Source organism: Rutilus rutilus (genome assembly GCF_951802725.1).
Source record: "Rutilus rutilus genome assembly, chromosome: 4".
Classification (NCBI taxonomy): domain Eukaryota; kingdom Metazoa; phylum Chordata; class Actinopteri; order Cypriniformes; family Leuciscidae; genus Rutilus; species Rutilus rutilus.
Window position 1 is genome coordinate 35,234,419 of NC_140212.1, and position 18,746 is coordinate 35,253,164.

General features: G+C 38.4%; 1 protein-coding gene across 5 annotated transcripts; it reads left to right on the forward strand.

Annotated features, from left to right (window-relative positions):
• The first annotated feature begins 313 nt into the window (after positions 1–313).
• On the forward strand, positions 314–4,153 carry LOC311289027 (uncharacterized protein). 5 transcript variants are annotated; one of them, XM_084406781.1, is made up of 11 exons: positions 314–568; positions 1,323–1,504; positions 1,642–1,691; positions 2,134–2,182; positions 2,287–2,358; positions 2,463–2,544; positions 2,639–2,672; positions 2,756–2,842; positions 3,021–3,148; positions 3,284–3,341; positions 3,434–4,153. In XM_084406781.1, exons 6-10 carry the CDS (start codon positions 2,524–2,526, stop codon positions 3,326–3,328), a joined length of 315 nt encoding a protein of 104 aa, XP_084262907.1. In that variant the 5' UTR covers positions 314–568; positions 1,323–1,504; positions 1,642–1,691; positions 2,134–2,182; positions 2,287–2,358; positions 2,463–2,523; the 3' UTR covers positions 3,329–3,341; positions 3,434–4,153. The 5 variants fall into 5 exon arrangements, 3 of the variants coding, with proteins under 3 accessions (XP_084262907.1, XP_084262909.1, XP_084262908.1); XR_014627058.1 differs by having other exon boundaries at positions 329–568; positions 2,985–3,148; XM_084406783.1 differs by lacking the exon at positions 314–568 and adding an exon at positions 580–778.
• The last annotated feature ends 14,593 nt before the right edge of the window (positions 4,154–18,746 follow it).

Consider the following 18,746-nt stretch of genomic DNA (forward strand, 5'->3'; position numbering starts at 1 on the left):
CAGAATTCCTTTTGTAAAACTTACTTGGCAATAAATATCTTTCTGATTCTGATTCGTTTTTAAAATAAATATTTCATTCATGGTATGAACAATTTAGCAGAATACATGGATGAAGTTAGATTTTTCACCAATGCTTGAAATCAGTGAACAGTGAAAGACATCTGCAACTTGGCCAAAATCTTGGGTTTGCTTTATATTTTTTTTATTAATTTGCAACCATGGTAATGTCTATGAGAAACATGAAAATCCCTGTTTTGACCTGAAGGATAAAGTGAAATATTTATAAATATTTTGTCTCTGTGTCACTCCAGGAAATTGTGGTTATGTCTTTCATTGTTTTACAAGCTCAATTTTTAATTTATTTTACCTTTTACATGTATAAGGGATTACTTTGCAGTTTGCAATTGCGAGTTTTGCGACCTGTACAAATGTTTAAGAAAGTGTTAAAGCACAAACAGAGAAGTACCTCCACCGGTCGAGAGGGGCAGCACCTAAAAAACTGAAGCAGATTTACTCGTCTCGTCACACGGTTTCAGTATTTGGAGAGAGGAAATATACGATCTTTTAAGTAAGTACATTTTTCCTTTTTGTGTAACGCAATATTACTATGTTCATTTTTGACATTGTTTTTAGTTCTTCTTCTTAAGATCTGTTCTTGCCTAACTAGTCAAGCTAAAGTAAGTTAGCCTTGTTTGCAAAGTTTCCGCCATGTTTCCGCCATAGCTAGGCTAACGTTACTTCGTTTCTTCCTGGCGTTGAGTTTTTTTTCTTCTTCTAAGTATGTTTAACTGTTATGTATGTTTATACAAGTGTGAGTACATGTGGTTTAAGATAGTATTGGTCAGTCGAATTAACTAACGTTACAGTTCCTGAACTACGGACAATTATTCTGCCGCCTACGTGGGAATGGTAACGTTAGCAAAATCTTCACGACAAGAAAGACTGATCAGTATAACTTGTGTTGTTTTCTAACTAAACATAATTATGCTGCTAGTCTAGATTAGAGTGTTCGCTACCACATGCTGTTTCACCTTTTTTACACTGAGTTCAAGCATGTTCTAACGTTACATGTTAAATGTATCTAGCCACAGTAGGTAGCCAAACTTTACATCTAGAAAGACTAGTTTAACTTTTGGTGTTTTCTTACAAAAATAACGATGTAGGTTGTTTATATGATTTTGTTTGTCTGAACATGGTTTTCTGTTGATCCACTTGTGAAAATTACTGCTTTTTCGAAGGGGTGAGCATTTTAATGTTGTTGATTTTGCCTGAAAAAAAATAATCAAAAAGTATACTTTATGCTAATGTGTCTTCTATTTTAGATGCTTCACATTGTTCAGTTTATCAACAAGGAGGATCTGCCATTTGCAGTGGTTCAGCAAGAGTGGCTCAGCGAAGGGCATGTGCCATTGGCAAAAAAGACAAAGGAACAATTTAGCCATCCGCTGCACACCTCCACACAGCACCTGGGAGAAACATCATTTTAAGTTCATGAAGGGAGCAGGTAAATGGGTCTGACTTGTACATTTGATTTTCCTTTATTTCATCTGTGTAATTTATTTGTCTGTTTATTGTGGATAACGGAATCTTTCATTCATTATTATTATTATCATCATCAAATTTCTGTTTCCCCTTTCTTAGAACCAGGTTTCTCCCCAGTAATCCAGAATCCGCCAAGAGTTTGAGTACAAGTAAGTGATGTTATTTGTGAAGTTTTTTTGTCTTGGAAACTATTGCTTCTATTTAAAGTTGGCATGAACTGGAAGTTACAAACGACTTTTCTCCAATGTTGTGACGTATTTCCAAGTGAAAGGGAATATTGAATAGAGGAGCAGGGTTTTACTCTAGCGCTCCTCCTCTCCATCTCTGCTTATAGCAGACTAATGGTTTGAGGGGAGTTGCCACGCCATTGCACATGACCGGAAGATAAGTCGTTTCGAGGGGGGAGGGAAGGGTAATGTATTTGATTAAATATTATAAGGGTACATGAATAAAAAAATAAAAAAAGAAGTGCACAGATGAATCATTTACATAAACACTACAATATTACATATAAAAATACAAATTGTAACATTTGATTTCATGCTGACTTTAAGATGATGAATCCTTTAATCATAATCTGTTTTTCACTAGGACACTTGATGGAATTCGCTGCAGCAGTTTCTGGATGAAAGGTGTTGAGGTGTGTTGTACATTCCATTAGCTTTGCACAGTTCAATTATTGTTTCATTACTGAATATGCAATACTCTGCATTGAAATGAAAGCTGTTATGTTTGCTCCCCCAGCTCATCAAGTACTAAGCTTTACTCCCCCGGCAGCAAATTTACCCTGGCAGCATATGGGTGAAAACTCTGGAGGTATGTAATACGTTGCGCTTAACTAAGTGTTACATTTAAGTCCAATTAATGAAATGTATGCAATAACTTCAAACATATTTTTACATGTCAATGATTATCAATAGGAGGGAGAAAGTCATTGCTCTATTGTTGGCCCTTGTACTCCAATGGCATCTCGTGTCAAGCATGAAGTTTTCAGCTGTGAAGGTATATTCTAGCCCTATGTCTTAATGTCCAGTGTTTTAACAGTATTGCAAATAGTGCCTTTAGTTGTTTGTTTTATTTTATTTTTTAAATGTAGAACCAAGCCCTGAGGGAAAGCAATGCACGAGCAGGTGAGAACTTGCACTGTTTCTTAAATTGTACTTCTTTGTGTGTGATGTAAGTCCAAAATTACCATATGCCTTTCATTTTGTAGCTTCGGATGACAGCGGCTTACTTCAAGAGCAGGTGAAGCAAGTTCAACAAACAATGTTGAAGACGTTTGCTTGCACTGGGCAATCAGGTACAACTTGCAAACAGCACCTGTGGTTGTTGGTTTAATTCCCACTGGGGCTACCTGTACATGTAGTAGACCTAGATATAAATGTCATAGTTTAGTAGTTGAGGGACCAGGACTGACTATTTTATTCTGGGAAACCCTGTAGGTGCAGATCAGACCCTTATGCTGTGACGTCTTGCAGAGTTTGGCGATGTTGTGTCTGTTGGAGTTATCCCTGTCAGGGGATCTGTTACTCCCCTACACACCCAGGAAGATTTGCCGTGTCTTGACAACAGTTTGAAGCAGGATAAAAAGCTCCAGGAACAATTTGTAAGTTTGCTGATTATAACGCCATATCTAAAAAGTAAAATTTAAGATTGTATACTGCATATATTACAGTCTGAATCCTTAGCCTTTCACAAGCTTCAGAGAAATGTAATTTGTAACACTTTTTTGGATTTTCAGCTTGGTGTAGGGGATAAAGCAAGTTTTAGAGACATGTTCCTTTAGACCATTGTTCAAAGTAAGTTGGATATTTTTTTAATTATATTTAAGTAGATGTGTATGGCGTCATGCAATTCAAATGAAATGACAGATCTGTATTTTCTAAATTAGCCATCCGGAAGAACCTGGCAACCCAGGATGCCACTGATGAAGCGGTCTAGGTTAATGTTTCGCGTTACCTGAAAGGAGCATCTGACCGTAAAGGCAGAAAAAGGCACCGCACAGCTGAGAGGGACCCACAGCCGACCACTTAGGCTGACTACTGACACCCTAGAATCACTGACAACTGGAATCCTTTCTTTATCTTGCAGTCAGTAACATCAAGACCCCTAAAGAAGTCAGAAGTGTCACACTATACTCACTAACTGTGGAAATTACTTTCTTTTTTTTCTTTTTTCAAATAATGCTTGTAAGTCCTTGTGCCACAGGTCAGCATTGCAGCTATAATGGTCTATTCTACTCCAGAGCTTTACTATAAATTACTACCACTTAACCTATTGTTAGAAATGGCTTGTAAATGTGATGTCATACTTTGATTTATTTGGTATCCTGCACATTATTTCGTATCAAGTATTCTCTTTAGTCATAATGTTTACAGGTAATTTTTTTCACCCTAGAGCTGTCCTCTTTATATGAACAATTATTGTAAGAGTTGTAATTTGCTTGTAAGGCTGTTTTTCGTTTGTTTGTTTTTTTACCAAAATTTAATAAGAAACCTGCATGTTAGTATATTGATTTATTTATTTTTCTGTTATGTTTCAGTGATCTGACACATCTTGTTTAAATGACAGTTAATGTACTTTGAAATGTGGAATAAAAATGCCAAATGGATATTTGTCTGGTTTGAGCAATCATTATTCTTGATAAACTGCATGCTATAAATATTAAATATTATATATAAATATATAGCCAGAATAAGCGGCGGCAGGTCGCTCGAAAATAGCACTTGCCTCCAGCGGGCCGCGGAAGGGCCGCCTTAAATATAACGGCGGCGGGACGGCGGTTGGCCGGCGGGCCGGCCGCGGAACGAAGGCGGTAGGAAGGCGGCTGCCGCTTTTAAAAAGCGGCTGCCGCCGGCGGTGCGCCGTCCAACGTGTTTGCGATGTCGCCATTCTGCCGCTTCTACTGCCGCCGGAGCGCCGACGGTGGTCCGCCGACTCATTGCTATCTGGGTATATGGAACATGAAGAAGAGCCATGATCATGTGACATTCCAGGACGTCACTGATACCTGACTGATACACACAAAGCTAACTAGAGATCGCGCTGTAACATGCAGATACAGATGTTTTGAAGACAATAAACATGATTGCACTGATATTTGAGTTACCTGTGTTTTTCAAGCCATGCCAGGTATTTTCATAATAATAGATTATATTTATAATGTAATGCTAATCTATATAGACTATCATTGTGCAGAACACTATCCAATAGTATATTTTCTGTCTGATTTTTTTATCTGAAGCCAAATTAGATCACAGAAGATTATTTAAAATACTCAACGTGCGTTAAAAAGTAAGTTTAGAGCACAAACATGGTTTTAATCTCATAAATTGTCGTGTATTGATGGTGTGCTAAGCTAACATGCTAGCTAGCCCTAGGTGCACCTGCTACCTAGAAGTTATACTTTTATTATTTTTTGAATGCTACCTGAAATGTGTCTTTATTCAAGAAATGCATTTGATACAGTTTAAAATGTGTGGTAAACTTTGAGAAAAGAAATTAGGGACTGAAACCCTATGAATAGCCTGTGAATAGCCAGTCGTTAGTAGCTATAATGCAGACAAAAGAAATGCATATTTCGAGCCATAACCAGGCTGGAGAGGTGTGAATGTGTGCAGGGGGAGACTGAGACTGAATGGGGATCGTCTGCACCACAAAACAATAGAGACAATATACTGGATAGATGGTTAGAAGATGACAATAAACATCAGTAGCATTTTAGCGTCAAATCAAAATAAAGTCATTTGACATGGTCTTGAAAAACATTTAACCAAATACAGAGTTTTGGACTTATTATCTTCAGATTTTAAACATAGAATGTTTAGACATATGGCTTTAGCTGTAGTGCATTTCTAGATTGCTCCAGTGCCAACTTCAATTTTATTTTCATGAGGATGTTTCATAAAAATTAATTTCTAATAATTTTACAAAACTTTGAAGCTATTTATAACAATTTTTGTCATTATGACAATAATTAATTCTACATTTACAATAAACTGCCAGGTGTCAGCTTTCAAATGAGATCATACTTGTGCTTTTAGTGCAAAGGGTTCATGAACTGTATCTGTTTCAGTTTGGGTATGTCATTTCTGGGGATTTTTCAAAAGTGGGGTTGCAGCTTAACAGGTTAATGTGATCCCGCCCACGGAGAGCGCGCGCTATTCAAACGCAAATGACCGAGGTAATCCACGCAAACCTGTGAACGCCCCATATCAGGTTGAGAAAACACAAGTTTATTCAGATCATTACTTGTTTACACCGTCACGCAGCGCTGTGAGGAATAATAATAATGGAAAATGTACCTCAGAAGTGCGGGTATATCGAGGAGCGAGCTGAGGAATACTGTAGTAAGTTTTTTTCCTTCTCATGTGAATCGGGTTTCTGTTTATGAATGAATGAACGGCAGAGATGCGCGCTGTTTACCACAGCTCGCAAAAAGACTGTTTAAATTTAAATCGCTTTTCTGTGTGTGAATGAATGATGATGATTTAGCAAACTGTATTGCTATACTGAGATGAGTGAAAATCGACTGAAATATGTTGAAATAAAATGTAGGCTATTTGTATAAGCAACGTATTAAACTGCAAATTAACATTTATATGCCCTAATATTTCATAAAAACAACGTTACAGTCAGGCGAAATATGAAAGACAACATTTTGTTGACTAGATTTGGGTACAGTTTTTACTGTAGAATATACTGCCACATCAAATAAGCTTTTGTTTAGCAATTTCTGCTCATGTTATATATATATATAAAATACTATTTTTGTCAAAAATAAAGTCAACTAAGATGTTAACTGTTCCAATGTTGGCTATATTCAAATGTTGTAATTGTAACCTTTTTAATAAAATAGTAAAACATATTTACAAGATAGATATAAGCAAAATCTTAAATGGTCAATATAAGTCTTCTTCTAAATATATATTTTGTCCTTGCATTGTGGCTCAGTCAGTGTCACACCTGAATGAATGGCTCATTATGCCACTCCTCGTTCACGCCCCCCTCGCATATTGGCTTTCCAAGCAAAACCTGTTTTACACCATTTAAATCATTGTATTGTTTTATGTGAACGATAAAGCAAGACTATTTTCACATAATTTTGAAGCCAGAACTCAAAGCGACAACCTCCATTAGTCAAAAGTCTTGTGGACACATATTTAGTATGAGTTTTGTGGTCTTATTTCAGCAACTTTCTTTTTTTTTTTTTATAACCACGCATAAACATTATTCTCTTAAAAATACAAACATCTACATTCATGTTGCTCACATATTATGGTAGCCCTGTTTGTGCTATATAGAGTGAATTTACACCTTTGCCATTATCATGTTTATAAATAACTGAAACAAGCACAAATGTCAAGGGATGTCAAAACATCCCAGGGGCCCCAAAAACACCTTAGACCCCAGAGGGTTAATGTATTATGTGTTATATCTGTCACGATCGCTTTAAGACATAACCACCACATCAACCAAAATAACAGTGACTAGCAAAACTGTCATCCTCGTGTATTTCACACTGACCTGCACACCAATTGGATATTATTGTGTTTCTCTGAAGGTTCATCACACTGTAGCTTCCATACTTTGCTGAGTGTCCTGAGTTAAATGAATACAATTTTATTTTTTATTTCATAACATATACTGCTAAAATAATACAATACAGATGACAAAATAACATTTTATACCTAGTGAGTCCGCCCTCATATCATCTCTAATTATGACCTTACTAGTCTTGGCTGAGCTGATGCAGAAGTGTCTCCTGGTCCTTCCCCCATTTATGGATAATGGTTGGTTCTAGGTACATCCGAGCATGCCTCCTAAAAGTGTTGCATGTAAACAACGCTATATGCATTGAATTGAAAATCTAATAAAAGAAAACAGACAGAACCCTGGACACCACTCATGTTCCCTTTCACTGGTGTTGAAGATAGTTGCAATCCATTAAGTAAAAACATGTAGTGAGATGACAATAAATTTGACTACCTGGCTATCAACTGCCACAGTTGTGTTGGAAAAATGCAAGCATGTAATTAGTCCTATCTATCTGTACACTTTTCAACACAAGTATTATCCTGGTCTTAATAATATTATAGTTTACTTTGTCAATACTGACACCTTATGGTTACTTTAAGAAGTAAAGGTAGGGCCATTTATATGGATACACCGTAATAACATGGGATAACATGGCATAAAGAGGGAAACACATCATCATGTAGCAATTTCAAATATCCAGTGGCCTTGAGGTTTCCATTGATGAGGAATGGACCGACTATCATTGTACCCCATATACCACACCAAACCATCACTTTTGTTGTTCCAACAGTCTTGGAGGGATCCATCCAATGTGGGTTAGTTTCAGACCAATAGCGGTGATGCATGATGATGTGTTTCCCTCTTTATGCACTGAAGCTGGCACGTTCCCTGAGTTTTTCCAGCAAGATGGTGCACCACCACATTATGGGTGCCAGGTCCGAGCATTCCTAGATGAACAGTTTCCTGGAAAGTGGATTGGTCGTCGTGGGCCAGTTGAATGGCCCCCAAGGTCTCCCGATCTGACCCCCTTAGACTTTTATCTTTGGGGTCATCTGAAGGCAATTGTCTATGGTGTGAAGATACGAGATGTGCAGCACCTGAAACTACGGATACTGGATGCCTGTGCTGGCATTTCTCCTGCGGTGTTGCTATCAGTGTGTGAAGAGTGGGAGAACAGGGTTGCATTGACAATCCAACACAATGGGCAGCACATTGAACACATTTTATAAGTGGTCAGAAACTTGTGAATAACTCATGAACGAATAAAGTTACGTTGAAACCAAGCACACCATTGTTTTTCTTGTGACATTACCAATAAGTTTGATGTGTCACATGTCCCTCTTCCTATTAAAAAAAACAAAAGTTGTATCCAAGATGGCCGACTTCTAAATGGCCACCATGGTCACCACCCATCTTGAGGAGTTTGCCCCCTCACATATACTAATGTGCCAAAAACAGGACTTTAATATCACCAACCATTCCCATGTTATTACGGTGTATCCATATAAATGGCCCACCCTGTACATCTCATTTAATAATATATCAGCCATTTTGGATTTTAGAGCTCATGGTGCTGAGTATAGAGGTGGCATCCACGTCCATCCATCTTGTTTTGCTCTTGAAACTGCACAATCTGTACGTTTAAAAGACTAATCTAAGCGGTAAAATATGATTACATGTATTCTGATAGGTTATACATATGTTTGAGAACGATTTACATGTGACATGTTAAATGTAGCCCCCAATTTTAACCAGAAAAATATAAAATGTATTCCCAAAATTGTGCAGCCCTATAGAAATCAGCCCTGCCTGTTTTTATCTCTCCCTGCTACAACACAGATGATTTACATGATGTTCTAACGCCATGTCCGTATCACAATTACCCATGCAAGTCATATTTTGTCTTGTTTCCAACAGATATACTATCAAAGCTTGTGACAACCATACATTGTACAAAACAACGTCACCATCAACTTAGCAACACGTTAGCGTTGCATATCCATTTACAAACTTTAAACTCGCGCTTGATTACTGTCTTTTCTCGTTGCAAAGAATTTTTGAAGCATTTAAAGCTTTTTCTCATATGTATTTTCTCGTTATTTCATCGGATTCCATAAATGAAAAGGTTTTAATGATATCTGTGCATCATTAAATGTAAGCGAATGTTTGACTATTTTTGTTTAAAGCCACACCGTGTAACTTTTCAACCTTCATAATATATTTCCAAGACCCTTGTGATGGTACATGGACTTACAATAGGTTGAATGACACGTCTGCCATAGCCTGACAGGGTCTGTTGATTTAAAAATCTTGCTTTCCCCTGTTGTTTGATTTCATGGAAACAGACACCAGTGATTTTGCCAAGAGATCTCTTATTTATTTTATATAAGACATAGGAAAAAGAGACAATGGATAAATTGAAGGTCGTGATTCAGCTTCGCAGTCATCTTCCATCTCTTTCTGCTTTTCGGACAGAAGGGCTTGGTTTTTATAGCCAATATCTCGTCATCTCTCTGCCATGGACAAAGACTATCAGTTATTGTATATGTTGACCAGAAACTTAAATCAACAGGGTCTGTATCGCTTTTACTGGCACTATGTAACTTCGGGGTTCGGGTAGTTACCAGAAGACAAAAAGAACTACAAAATTCGACTGCTTTACGGCATACGTGACTTCCCCCACCACTTCCTCAAATTCGGACGTGAGCGTTTATATACTGTCTATGGACGTGAGATGCCAACCAGCATTTGTTTTCGGCTTTCGTGCGTATGTTTTTGTCTTGGGGCTGTTGTGTTTAGACCTGGCCACTTCATGCGTTTTCTCAGATCGGATAGCTATCCGATCGTGAAAAAACCTGGTGTAAATGCCCTCCGAAACGCATTCAAGACGGATTTGAATCCGATCGCTCAAACCACTTCAGGAGGAGGTCTGAGACACATTCCAGATGAAACTGAACATGTGTAAATGCATCTGGTTGTTGAAACCACATATGTAAATTGTACTCCTCCCAAAAATGCAAAAAAATAAATAATAAAAAAAACGTGTGAGAGCGTGTTATAGGCTATATGTTATTGCCAGAAATGACGACGCGCTGGAACACGCATCACTGCAGATGAGCAGCTGAGCATCAATTCATCAAGCCAACGTGCAAACTATCGCAAATCAAAGTGAAAGTAAGTCGCAGACGCTTAACACACAATCATCATCATTAAAAGTAAAGAAACAAAATGATCTTACCAGGGCTGTTACTGCTCTCTCTTATTGCGGTCTTTGATTTAGAAATTTTAGCTGATGATCAATAAAATGCAGCTCAATCTGTTGCTTTCGGTGACGTGCACTCCATTAAATCTGCATATACACTCACCTAAAGGATTATTAGGAACACCATACTAATACTGTGTTTGACCCCCTTTCGCCTTCAGAACTGCCTTAAATCTACGTGGCATTGATTCAACAAGGTGCTGAAAGCATTCTTTAGAAATGTTGGCCCATATTGATAGGATAGCATCTTGCAGTTGATGGAGATTTGTGGGATGCACATCCAGGGCACGAAGCTCGCGTTCCACCACATCCCAAAGATGCTCTATTGGGTTGAGATCTGGTGACTGTGGGGGCCATTTTAGTACAGTGAACTCATTGTCATGTTCAAGAAACCAATTTGAAGTAATTCGAGCTTTGTGACATGGTGCATTTTCCTGCCGGAAGTAGCCATCAGAGGATGGGTACATGGTGGTCATAAAGGGATGGACATGGTCAGAAACAATGCTCAGGTAGGCCGTGGCATTTAAACGATGCCCACTTGGCACTAAGGGGCCTAAAGCGTGCCAAGAAAACATTCCCCACACCATTACACCACCACCACCAGCCTGCACAGTGGTAACAAGGCATGATGGATCCATGTTCTCATTCTGTTTACGCCAAATTCTGACTCTACCATCTGAATGTCTCAACAGAAATCGAGACTCATCAGACCAGGCAACATTTTTCCAGTCTTCAACTGTCCAATTTTGGTGAGCTTGTGCAAATTGTAGCCTCTTTTTCCTATTTGTAGTGGAGATGAGTGGTACCCGGTGGGGTCTTCTGCTGTTGTAGCCCATCCGCCTCAAGGTTGTGCGTGTTGTGGCTTCACAAATGCTTTGCTGCATACCTCGGTTGTAACGAGTGGATATTTCAGTCAAAGTTGCTCTTCTATCAGCTTGAATCAGTCGGCCCATTCTCCTCTGACCTCTAGCATCAACAAGGCATTTTCGCCCACAGGACTGCCGCATACTGGATGTTTTTCCCTTTTCACACCATTCTTTGTAAACCCTAGAAATGGTTGTGTGTGAAAATCCCAGTAACTGAGCAGATTGTGAAATACTCAGACCGGACCGTCTGGCACCAACAACCATGCCACGCTCAAAATTGCTTAAATCACCTTTCTTTCCCATTCTGACATTCAGTTTGGAGTTCAGGAGATTGTCTTGACCAGGACCACACCCCTAAATGCATTGAAGCAACTGCCATGTGATTGGTTGATTAGATAATTGCATTAATGAGAAATTGAACAGGTGTTCCTAATAATCCTTTAGGTGAGTGTAGTGCGGGAATTGAAGATTAAATCCGTTTCGCAAAAACACATGTATGTGACCAGGTGTAAATAGAATCGTTTTGATAAATCAGGTAGCTATCCGATCTGAGAAAACGCACAAAGTGGCCAGTAAATAAATCTCTTTATTTGTAAACTTGTTTGCATTCTATGTTGTATGTTGTTGCGCTTGCTTGTAGTATGTCATTTTTGGTAACCCTTTATTTTACAGTCCCCTAATTACTAGGTATTTACCTAGTAAATACATGGTAAGTTATAGTTGTTTATTGGTAATTACCACAGGTAACAAGTATGCAAATGCAGAGAAACTACAAACTAATTACTAGGTATTTACCTGGTAAGCATATGGTAAATTATAGTATTTTAGTGTGTAATTACTTAAGGTGATTAGTATGCAATTACAGAGAAACTACCAGGGAAAAAAACACCACTGTTAAATATCAACTCAACAAAGTACTGTGTACTTGTTACCTGTTTAGGTTGGTAATAACTCCGATTTAATTGTGTACTTCCTCAGAATGTAGGCAGACTATTTTTAGAAACACCTCCAGTATTACTCATCAATTCAAGTTAGGTTTGTAGTTATCCTAGGGTTATGTTGGTAACAGTCCATGTTTATTTATTACTATCTTGAAATTAAGACGTAGTTTCCAATAAATTACCTTGTCTTACATAGTTTTTGTTCATTGCTACACCCATTTATAGAGGGTTTATCAAATAATTTACCTTACACTTACCTGGTAACTACCCCGCAGGAACAGTTTTTCATAATGTCATGGCACATCTTAAATACTGGGTATGTTCTTGCAAATGTTTTTACAATTTACTCAGTAAGTAAAGTGCAACTGTACTGTAAAATGAAGCCTTGTTTATTTCCATGGTATTACCGGAATTGTACCATATAACTTCATCATTCCCTTTTCCATATAGTCACATTTTTTTACCTCGTATGTCCTGCAACGTTACCAAGGAAAACATGACAATTTACTCAGTAAGTAAAGTGAAACTGTACTGTAAAATGAAGCCTTGTTTTTTTCCATGGTATTACCGGAATTGTACCATATCATTCCCTTTTCCATAGTCACATTTTTATTTTTATTTTACCTCATATGTCCTGCAACGTTACCAAGGAAAACATGACAATTTACTCAGTAAGTAAAGTGCAACTGTACTGTAAAAGGAAGCCTTGTTTATTTCCATGGTATTACCGGAATTGTACCATATCATTCCCTTTTCCATAGTCACATTTTTATTTTTATTTTACCTCATATGTCCTGCAACGTTACCAAGGAAAACATGACAATTTACTCAGTAAGTAAAGTGCAACTGTACTGTAAAAGGAAGCCTTGTTTATTTCCATGGTATTACTGGAATCGTACCATATCATTCCCTTTTCCATATAGTCAATTTTTTTTACCTCATATGTCCTGCAACGTTACCAAGGAAAACATGACAATTTACTCAGTAAGTAAAGTGAAACTATACTGTAAAATGAAGCCTTGTTTATTTCCATGGTATTACCGGAATTGTACCATATCATTCCCTTTTCCATAGTCACATATTTTTTTTATTTTACCTCATATGTCCTGCAACGTTACCAAGGAAAACATGACAATTTACTCACTAAGTAAAGTGCAACTGTACTGTAAAAGGAAGCCTTGTTTATTTCCATGGTATTACCAGACTCTTACCACATCCTTTGCTACTGCTTAAACATTTTTGAAATCACAAACTTTTACCATGTGTTCTGCAACTTAACTAAAACATTCCAGCCTGGTCTCATTGTTAATACGTAGTATTAACACGTAATTTTCAAAGATAGAAAACTACATAGGCTACAGTTATGAAGAAAAACAACATACGTGTAATCACAACCCAGATAGCAAGCCAACATTGAATTAACATTGTTTTTCCATCTGAATCATCATTATGGTTGATGTTGAAATTTCAATGCAAAATAAATGTTGTATCACCATTACCATATCGATGAAACCCTGATGTTATTAATGTTGATGGCAACAATATTGGAACAACATTGATCTATAGTTATCTTTATGATTGATTAAGCATTGGTATTTGGTTTACCGGGCGATGGCTGAATGTGTTGAAAAGTCATTGATTTATAGTTGACCGGGAAACGATGCTGTTGTTGAAGAGTCATCGGCATATAGTTGACCGGGAAATATGATTGAAAATGCATCAATATATAGTTGACCGGGAAATATGATTGAAAATCCATCGATTTTTGGTTGACCGGAAGATCAACACCAACGTACTGCACCGGACCCAGCTCATTTCTGGACCTTGGCACAAGCGTACAGGTAAGCTTGCTTAATGTTCGATATGAATGAATGTACCAAATCAAATACTGTTAGGTTGATAGTTAACATGATGGTTAATGTAGTAACCGACGCAGTGCTGCAGTCACTGAAATAGATTTTTGTTTTACCAATGTGTCAAAATCTGCCAAAAGTACTTTGTGGTTCTCTTCTAGGTTATAAAGTTAGCAACCTCATTAGTCCAGTCTATTTTTGTGACAGCTAGCTCAAAATACATGTCTGTACCCATTGCTAGTGTCGTGAAAATCTATTAACACAGCACCGCTATTTCTCCTGACCGCCGGAGAACACTGGCGGAACCAACGCTAGCATAGTGCTCTATCACAGCAGTGACCGCGGCGGGCCAGAATTACACAAAAGACATGTTTACCTTTAATTTATTTATTCAATGCAGAACTGTCTCGAGTTGTAACGTTAACTGGAGATGCCGATTAGACCATCTCGTCGTAATAGCCTACAAATCCAAAATATGAATAATCCTCGAGCAGGGCTGCGATATGCGTGCGATACAGTTTTGTAACTCCATTGTGTTTGTTTTCAGAAATGATAACAGTCAGTTTATACTAGTGCTTATGCGATATCACGATTTTTGATGATCTTCTGCACCTTTTCTGAGCGCGGGGAAGCGCGCGCGCCACGCGCCCACTGTTATTAAACAGCGCCTAACAACCAGGCCTGGCGTCAAGGGGGGCTTAGCCCCACATACTTCATTTAGAAACAATTAAAATGCCTCGTTAATTTTAAAGACAGCCTTATTATTAGCCTGTTTTTGCGGTGAAATGTATGCATTATCAGTCAATCTCATGTTAATCTTGAACTTTTTGGAGATTTGAAGGATGCAATACTACTCTATAGTACTCTGAGTACCTATAGAGTAGTATTGCATCCTTCAAATCTCCAAAAAGTCTTTAGTTTTATTATATTTATAAGAAAGATAGGCTGTACCGAGTCTTTCCGGAAAAAACCGAGCGGCTGGAGGCGTGCCGTGAGGGCGGTGCTTACGCGCCGATAGCTAACAACACACAGACATTTGAAGCAGACAAGCAGTTTTACTCACCGCCTGCGGTTCCAACGCTCGACCGACCGTGAACCTTTATCGTTGCGACTGCTCCATCCTTAAGCATTAGACGATCTGCAAATCCGGCGTCGAACTGGGCTTTGTTTATAAAACAATCATCGTCGAAATGCAGGGAACAAACAAGAACACTTGCACAACTCCGTTGATGCTCTGGAAAAACAAACTCCATCCACTAGTCCCTTAACGCTGGGTTCTTTGGGAATCTGTGCAGGGTTGTCTTGCCCTGGCAACCAAAAACCCACTTCTTTGGTGACATTGACTTCCCTAAAGCCGAGCAGAGCGCTTTAATGGGCGTACTGCTTCCGCTCTCTTGCTCTGGTCTACGGTTGCGTGCGCGCCCGTGACCTTACGACCCATATAAGGAAATTCCGCCCCATCTGACGTCACACAGGCCCATACTCGAAAAAAAAACTTTCAGAAACTTGTGACAAACCGGAAGGAGCATTTTTGGCACAGAAATACTCCTTCAAACGTACAATTTAATTTTTTAAACTTTGTCCATGTTTAGCATGGGAATCCAACTCTTTAACAGTGTAAAAAACTCAGTATGCATGAAATAGCATTTCATCCCCCCTTAAAGCAGAAATTAATGTGCAATTTAGTCAATCAGAAAAATCTTTTGTCTATGGTAACTCTAATCAATACATTTACTATTTAATTAGTTATAAGTATCCAGTTATTTATATTTAATTTGTTGAGTTAACAATTAGTTCTGATTTAATAAAATAATAAACATGATTTTTTTTTAGAGTCACTTGGCCTCATAAATTGTCCTTATGAAAGATGTTAGATGCAAGCTAATCCTTTTTGCCTCCCTTTAATTCGAATACATCCATGAACATATTGGGCAGTTTTGAAAAGTGCTTTGAATGTAGTCCATCTTATACAGCCTCAACAAAAATGCGTTTCTACCCAGAAATATAAAATGATTTACCTAACTATGAGATGGCAAGATGAGAGAGGGGGTAAAATCTTTGCGTGGCAGGTGGAGCTGCCACTCGACCAGTCACGGATATATGTTCCATTCAGACATTATAGCACATGTGACAGAAAATTACGTGATGTGACGTGATATAGGTATCTTGTACTTAAATATAGTGAACGGAGTCCATTATTCATGAATAAAAATTGTTCAGTCTTTAGAAAAACCTTTTCAAGCCCAGTTTAAAAGAACATGTTATCATCTGCTTTGTGGGGAAATAATCAGGGCAGTGGATGATTCTGAATTAAATAGCTGTTTACTGACACTGTGATTTACTTTTTGTCCTTTTTTTCAGATCATTAATCCACATCGTTTTTCAAGTAAGCAAGTCTTTAGTATAATAAGCCTCTGAGAATCTTAAAATATCTGTTTCTGATTCTGCACACCACATGCACTCACAATGGCATCACGCTGGTCAAAGAGGCGCAAATGTAGGTCAATGCTTCAGGTCACAGAGTCAGAGATACTACAGCAATTTGAGGAGACCTTTAATGATACAAATATGCAAGGCAAGACTGACACAGCATCGGAACATGTAGAGTGCCCAAGGGAAGTAGTGGATCCAATTGTTTCAACCTCTAGTCACTCAGTTGTAGAGGAGCTACCAGTTATAGAGCTGCTTCCAGTTATAGGGAACTATGAGCCAAGTTCAGAATTCAGTGAGACCCATGAGTCAATAGACACAACTCGTATTGATTCAGATGATACTGAAACTCCAACTACAGAGTTTTTGATGACTGGTCTGAGATTTTGGGCCTCTACATTTTCAGTCTCTCTGGTGGCATTAACTGCACTTTTGAGCATTTTGCGCGTGTTTCATCCAGAATTGCCTAAAGATGCTCGGACAGTTCTGAGGACGCAAGGTAAAATAATAACTAAGAAGATGGAGGGTGGGGAATACTATCACTTTGGCCTAACCAATGGGTTAATGTCGAGGCTTAAATCTTTGACTCTCCCTGCCAACTTGAACACACTTAAGTTGCAGTTCAATATAGATGGGTTACCACTATTCAGAAGCAGTAGACTTCAGTTCTGGCCAATTCTTGCAATGGTAGATGTTGATTACACCAGATCTCCCTTCCTTGTTGGCCTGTTCTGTGCAAGCCTCTTAGCAAGCCTAAAAGTGCCTCGGAATTCTTGGGCCCATTTATTGAGGACCTTAAGGCCATTCTGGAGAGGGGTTTAATTTATAATGGGCAGCAGCTAATGGCAAAAGTGTGCTCGTTCATTTGCGATGCCCCTGCACGAGCCTTTATTAAAAACACCAAGGGTCACAATGGTTACTCAGGTTGCGATAAATGCATTCAAGTGGGTGAATGGCAGGGCAAAATGACATTTCCTGATGTCAATGCTAAATTAAGAGCCGACGCAGACTTCGCCTCCATGATCGATGAGGACCACCACTTGAGTCGAACGCCATCTCCCCTAGTTAGTGTAGTGAAAATGGTGACAATGTTCCCATTGGACTACATGCATTTATGTTGTCTTGGGGTAACCAGAAAAATGCTGTATATATGGATGCGGGGCAAATGTCTTGCAAGTAGGTTGGGCAGTAAAACAATTGGGGAGATTTCTGTGAAGTTGAAGGCATTGACACCTTACACTCCAACTGAGTTCAGTCGCAAACCCAGGGAACTCGCAGAAATTGATAGGTGGAAAGCAACAGAGCTCCGGTATTTTATGCTATACGCTGGCCCTGTAGTGCTGAGAGATACGATTCCTTTGGAGATGTTTAACAACTTTATGTTGTTTTCTGTTGCTATGCATCTCCTTTTGTCTCCTGGGACATCAGAGAAAATGGTGGACTGTGCTCACGAATTGCTAATTTCATTTGTGAGTCACTTTGGGCAGCTATATGGCAGAAGTGAAATAACTTACAATGTCCACCAGCTGACACACCTGGCAGCAGAATACCATCTCTATGGTCCCTTAGATAACATTGCTGCCTTTCCTTATGAGAACTATTTGGCCCAACTGAAACATTTACTACGCAAACCTCATTTGCCTTTACAGCAAATAGTTAAAAGGCTTTCTGAAAGAGACCCTCAGACACCCCAAATCAACAAAGGCCATAAATTCATGCACCTCCATCATGATGGTCCATTGGTGCCTCATTTGGGACATGGGGATCAGTATAGAAAGGTTGTAACTAAAGATTTCACCTTATCATGTAGGTTTGGGGATAATTGCATTCAGATAGTTGAGGACATCGCTCTTGTTGACAACATAATCAAAGTAGCTGAGGAAACATATGTGATCTTCCGGAAATTTACAAAGAAGGAATCATATGTCCAATACCCCTTCGAATCAGCCATCTTTGGCTGTTACAAAGTGTGGGACTTAAGCAGCAGTGTTGGTGTTGTAAAGCTCCAAATAATAAAAAACAAATATATACTTTTCCCCGATAAAAAAGAGTTCATAGCCATTCCCCTCATACATACAAAGTAAATCATTTTTGTACAAATCAGTTCATAAAAATCAGTTCAGTTCATAAAAATCAGTTCAGTTCATAAAAAAACATTTCATAAAAATCAGTTCATAAAAATCAGTTCAGTTCATAAAAATCAGTTCAGTTCATAAAAAACAGTTCATATAAATCAGTTCAGTTCATAAAAATCAGTTCAGTTCATAAAAATCAGTTCATAAAAATCAGTTCATGTGTTAATAACCAACCATTA

What these genes read in the sequence shown, in the direction of transcription:
- LOC311289027 (XM_084406781.1), top strand. Translation starts at nt 2,524, where the DNA reads ATGAAGTTTTCAGCTGTGAAG. An exon ending in TGAAGTTTTCAGCTGTGAAG is followed by an intron (nt 2,545 to 2,638) that starts GTATATTCTAGC and finishes TTTTAAATGTAG; the next exon opens with AACCAAGCCCTGAGGGAAAG. An exon ending in AAAAGCTCCAGGAACAATTT is followed by an intron (nt 3,149 to 3,283) that starts GTAAGTTTGCTG and finishes TTGGATTTTCAG; the next exon opens with CTTGGTGTAGGGGATAAAGC.